At 38.4% G+C, this 5,972-nt stretch overlaps 1 protein-coding gene across 1 annotated transcript; it reads left to right on the forward strand.

Moving 5' to 3' along the window:
* Window positions 1-505: 505 nt before the first annotated feature.
* Window positions 506-5,584, forward strand: LOC115426851 (aquaporin-10-like). The gene is made up of 7 exons (XM_030145080.1): window positions 506-592; window positions 1,547-1,673; window positions 1,750-1,887; window positions 2,482-2,600; window positions 3,064-3,281; window positions 3,379-3,579; window positions 5,383-5,584. The coding sequence occupies exons 1-7, from the start codon at window positions 506-508 to the stop codon at window positions 5,582-5,584; spliced, it is 1,092 nt and encodes a 363-aa protein (XP_030000940.1).
* Window positions 5,585-5,972: the final 388 nt, after the last annotated feature.

Here is a 5,972-nt window from a genome sequence, read left to right on the forward strand (position 1 = left end):
TAGAAGAAAATCTGAAGTCACTACAAAAATAGTTCTGGGTTTTTAAAGGTAAACAATTAAATGCATCTTCATCTTTATATCTCTGTTGTCATATCTTATCAGTGCATTTCATTTTCTTATCCTCTTTATCTTCCTGTGGTCATTCCAGCAGATAGTGGTAGAATAAAGGGCAAATTACTGCCAACTTGCTGAAAACTTTAAATCTGTGATGCAGATTCAGTAGTTTTTATTGTGACCCAGTACTTTGATAAAGACTGAGCTGAAGTTGTACATAGAGGTCAGATCCGGGTTTAGAATCCCTTTGGATGTTTAATGAACAGTCAAATGGGAGGGGCTAGTTCAAGGTAGTCTCATTCAGGTGTGATCAGCCAGGAGGGCTCCCATCAGGCCTCTGTGCAGGAATTTCTGACCATGAGCACTGTGGTTTTAGTATAAGGATGTCTTACCCTAACTCTGAACTCTTTGTCCCTCCTTTTTGCAGACGTACAACTGCGAAAGCCAGAACATGGAGAGGCTTCTGAAGAAACGCCAGATCCGAAGCCAGCTTGTCCGGGAATGCATTGCCGAGTTCCTTGGGCTGTACATCGCAGTTGTAAGTGTCTTGTTTAGTTAAATATAAGAAGCTCTTGAGTTCAGTAGGAGTTTTATGGCTATCTTTGTGCAGTGTGTGAACAGGTGTCTGCAGAACTATCACTGCAGGGCCAGATCAAGCCAAAGTGAACATCAGTGTCCAAAATTTAAGTTTCACCTTTCATTTCTCGAATAGTCAAATTGTTTACCTTACAAACTCTATTTATGGAACTGTTTACAAAATTTCAGTATCACTTGTAGAAAAAAAAGATATAACTGATTATGTAAAGTTAAACTGCTGACATGTAAATGCACTTTTAACTTTAATAATAATATTTTTTCTTGCTTGTATAAGTGATATTTTAAGTCTGTGAATCTGTAGGAAGGAATTATTCAAAAGTACAAGAATATCAAAAGGTTATGTACAGTCCAGTTATTTTTCAAATATGCTCTGCTTTTAGCTGTATATATCACTTCAGTTGTCATATCTATATTAAATAAAAGTTTATTAGCATATTGGTAGTGTTTTAATTCCAGCAAAGTCTTTAGTTCTGATACTGAACAAAGGTACAAATTTCTGTCCCCGTGTCACAACATATTTGTGTTCATTAAAACTTATCATTTAAACATTTTTATCCAATATTGATCACAATTGTACTTTAACATTATAGGTAAAGCCCTATGTTTCATTTATTTTTTAGGAGAACAGCATGTTTTGTACATTTGCTTAAAGTGAAAACAAAAGATGTTCATTTTGAGTCCCTGTGTCACGCAGCAGTAATTTAAGCACATCACCTGATATGATTCAGTCCAATAGGCATTCAAGTGTATAGAGCCTAGAACTGGGAAATCTGCTTAAAAAATATGATACAATCAAAATACTCAGTTGCCTAATGTTGCACATTTTCAAGGTCTTTTTTGGCAGACTTATTCTTCACTGTTGATTTTTTTTTTTTTTTTTTTCATGCATTTGCAGATATTCGGATCTGGCTCGGCGGCCCAAGTCATCACATCGAAGGGGACCCACGGCAGCTACCTGACGATCCAGCTCGGTTCTGCCCTGGGAGCGATCTTTGGCATATTGGTCGCTCGAGGAGTTTCAGGTAAGGAGTGAGTCGATGCTTGTATAGATAAGATATTGTTTTCCTCTCAGGACTCATGATGTTTGTTTCCTCTCAGGTGCACATCTCAATCCTGTGTACTCGATGACCCTGTGCATCTTGGGCTGCCACCCATGGAGGAAACTGCCTTGCTACGCCCTATCACACCTACTAGGAGCTTTCCTTGGAGCAGCGACAGTTTACCTCCAGTACTACGGTAAGATATCTACAGTTTTTATTTTATTTCTGATCTTGTGAACTTGATCATTATATACATTAATTCATCACACACAGACGGATACTGTGTGTTGGACATTAGGTGCAAAAGTGCATTGTATAAAGCCAGTATATATTCCCCATGCCCATGTTTTAATTTCAGTTTAGTTAGTTTTATACCTCTATGCTATTTTCTTGTGTCAGTAACATTTGATTTCAGCCACATTCAGGCCGGGAGGGGAAGCCTAGGGGCCCTAGATTTTTGTGTTTTTGTGTTACAGTTGTGGTTACTCCTGAATTCCTTCTTAATCTACCCGTAAATGTGTTCCAGTACGTATTTGGGATGCTGGTATTTTCTGCAGCAGGGTGACATGTATGGGATTGACTCAAAACAATGTCTGTAACGATGGGAACATGTCATTTGACACAATAAAGTATTAGGTAGAGACTAAAGTCTACAACACACAATAGTACCATTTTTGGTTTTGTGTTTTGCATGAAAAACTCACACCCTCATTGGACTCTAGATTTTGATGTTTAATCTGAATATTTTCCCAGAATGCCCTAAATGTGTTCTTTCTCTATGTCAATACAGATGCCATTCAGGTATTCAGTGGAGGTCAACTGTCAGTGGCAGGCCCCAATGCCACAGCCGGGATATTCTGCTCCTACCCAGCAGAGCACCTGAGCTTCTGGGGAGGTCTCGTGGATCAGGTAAGAATCTGTCACTCACATCTGCTTGTCCTACATTTTAACTGAGGCTTTGTCTGGAGTCTGTGCAGCACATCATGAAAATGTTACACTCTGCAGTGACCATAAAGGGGCTTTATGTAGTATTTCCCCTTCAAATATTAAAAAAAATGACTCAAAATTGTTATTGGAGTAGTTAGAGTAAAGAGCTGTGAAGTTCTGTCAAAGATGCCAATGTACTGAATTGTTGAGAGATGAACTGAATTTATTTACACGAGTGTGAGCACAAGAGGCAGTAATGAGTCATAACTGAATAATATGGACAGCTTTCGAAAATCTTGATATAGAAATTTAATATATTAAAGAAAATGGACCCTAAGGGTTAATACTACATAGAACCCCTTTAAATAAATGTTGAGTGTTTTTTGTATGAAGAACTTTGGTTGCAGTCAAACTGAAACATCTTTTTTCTTCCTCATAAATCCAGGTGGTAACCACGGCTGTTTTCCTGCTGTGCTGCGTGGCACTTGAGGATCGGAGACATGGACCCCTCGCTGAAGGACTCCATCCTGTCCTGGTAGGAGGTCTCATCCTCACTGTTGGACTCTCTATGGGCTCCAACTGTGGATTCCCCCTAAATCCAGCTAGAGATCTGGGGCCCCGGCTTTTTACATTCATCGCTGGCTGGGGCGTAGAAGTGTTCAAGTAAGTAGATAATTAATTTTAGACTGAAGTGTGGAACTTGTAAATAGTAAAAGTGTGGAACATGTGGAACCCTATAATAAAACTGCTGTCTTTGCAGGGCTGGAGGTGGTTGGTGGTGGGTGCCCACAGTGGCCCCCTTTGTGGGCGGAGTGCTAGGAACCCTAACGTATGAGCTGCTCATCGAAGCCCATCACCCAGACACTTCAAATGAGGAGCAGAGTCCATGTCAGCAGCTGGAAGCTGTGGAGCTGGAGGAGCTGGATCTGGAAGAGGTGGTGGTGGACTCCGGAAACAACAGGTAAGGAACCCATTACATAATGAACTAATGACACTTAATACTATTTAGTGTGAAAGCACTGGAGTCATGTGACCGTCTCCAGCTGAACATGTAGAATGATTATAATTATACACTGAATTACATAGGTCACATGTTTTGATGAATATTAATTTGAGATGCACTGATTGTGAAATTTAGATCCGATAACATGTTTAAAACCTGACGTGTCATCACCGACACACCCTACACATATCCAGTTTGGATGGCTGTAACACTTTCACTCTTTGTGCAATTGGAAAAATTCCAACGGTTTCTAAAACCTGAGACATTTTATTGGGTCATTACAGTAATTCCACTCCTGCCTGTACTAGAAGCTGGAGAAGAAGCCAGTTTAGAAATGTTGTAACATGCAGTAAATTGTAAATGATTGCTAGATTTTCAAACATCTGGAAAAAAAAAGTGCTCTAGAAAAATGGGCAAACGGACTCACACAGCATATTTTCTAACCTTTTTATAGTCAAAATGAGAAAAAAAGTCCAGGTGGACTATTTTAGGCTCAGGGTTTAAAGGGTTAAATAACACTTACAGCAGGACTAAAACTAATGAAATCCTGATGTAAACATTCTCATATTACTTAGACAACCTCAAAATAAGATTGATATTGAAGAAAAACTGAGGTATATGTAGAGGAATTATTTAGTTTTACATGACAATGAGACAAAAACCAGAGCAAAACTTTTCCAAAATCACTCAAATCATCTAAATAATACTTAAAACAGAAGTAAAACTGAAAAAAGAGATTTATGAAATAATCTGACAAGTTTTAGATAAAACTATGACCGATATTGAGAAAAACTGAAGTAACTTCATCTAAATAACACTTAAAGCAGGAGTATAAGTGATGAAAACCTGATGTAAACAATGTCAGATGATTTAAAAATTCAAACTAAGATTGATATTGAAGAAAACCTGAGTTAGCCTATATTTAGAAGAATAATTCGTTTTACACGAAACTGAGGCGAACACCAAAGCAAAACTCATCGAAAATCAGACTAAGAATGAGTTTGAAAATAAATAAATAAATAAATAAAACAAAGCTGAAGTAAAACTAGTCAATGCATTTACATAACACTTAGAGCAGGACTAAAACTAATGAAATACTGAGGTAAACCGTGTCATATTATGTAAAAAACAAACTCAAAATAAGACGGATATTGAAGAAAAACTGAGGTATACTTAGAAGAATTAATTAGTTTTCCATGACAATAAGACAAAAACCAAAGCAAAACTCATCCAAAATCACTCAAATCATTTAAATAATACCCAAAAGAGGAGTAAAACTGATAAAATTAGAGATTTATTGGATAATCTGAAAAGTGTTCGATAAAGCTAAAACATATATTGAAGAAAAACTGAGGTATATTTAGAAGAATTAATTAATTTTAAATGAAACTGAGATAAAACCAAACCAAAACTCACCCAAAATTATTACCTCCGCCAGGACGTATTGTGATCGCTTTGCTTTGTGTGTTTGTGTGTTTGTTTGTTTGTTAGCAGGATAACTCAAAAAGTTATTGATGGATTTTCATGAAATTTTCAGGAAATGTTGATACTGGGGGGGGGGGCAGCAGATCTGTCTTGGCGGAGGTCTGCACTCGCCGAGTGCTTTTCTTGTTGACACTGTTTTTAACAGCTAAAACCAAACACATCACCCTGCCCTGAAACAAACCATGTCCAAATCACATGAGTTTAAAAGCAGAATTAGTAATTTTCTTAAAAAAGTTTGAGAAGGTTCAGTGCTGACTTTATTTCCATATTTTACAGGGAAGTTGAGCTGGAGTCCACGGAGCAGAGTGGCGGCCCCCTGCACCAATGGAGAAGCCGCAGCGCTGGTCATGTCATCGATGGACCATGGATGATGACCGGGACCAGGAGCAGCCCCTGTTTCCCCTCATCTGTTTCACTGTTAGACCGCAGGACCTGTGCGTCTGGCCGGGCCTGCACCAGGATTTACCTGGATTTATGAACAGTTTAAACGTGTATTGTTGTTTTAGTTGTGGCCCCTGGTAGCGTCTTGCACTGGGGGTCATTTTAATCACATGTAAATAGTGCATTTGTTAGGATGTTGACACCGGGCTACTGTTTTTGTGCATTTTGCATGTTTATTTATTTATTTCTTGGGGCCTGGTGTCATCTTAATCATATGTAAATAGTTCATTTGTTAGGATGTTGACACAGGGCCACATTTTTTGTGCATTTTGCACTTTTATTTAATTATTTCTTGGGGCCCATCAGTGTCATGTTAGAGTAGTTCATGTACTTATGTTGAATTGTAGTCGATGAATGACGGTGATTTGTTGTGTCTCCCCTTTTCCCCATACCCCTCTCTCTGTCTCTCTCTCTCTCTCTCTCTC

The sequence above is a fragment of the Sphaeramia orbicularis genome, chromosome 10, assembly GCF_902148855.1.
Source record: "Sphaeramia orbicularis chromosome 10, fSphaOr1.1, whole genome shotgun sequence".
NCBI classification, from domain to species: domain Eukaryota; kingdom Metazoa; phylum Chordata; class Actinopteri; order Kurtiformes; family Apogonidae; genus Sphaeramia; species Sphaeramia orbicularis.

Bases quoted from the DNA above. Each gene is read 5' to 3' on its own strand.
- LOC115426851 (XM_030145080.1), top strand. From the start codon at position 506: ATGGAGAGGCTTCTGAAGAAACGCCAGATCCGAAGCCAGCTTGTCCGG. The intron at 1,674-1,749 runs GTAAGGAGTGAG...GTTTCCTCTCAG, and splicing joins GGTCGCTCGAGGAGTTTCAG to GTGCACATCTCAATCCTGTG. The intron at 1,888-2,481 runs GTAAGATATCTA...ATGTCAATACAG, and splicing joins AGTTTACCTCCAGTACTACG to ATGCCATTCAGGTATTCAGT.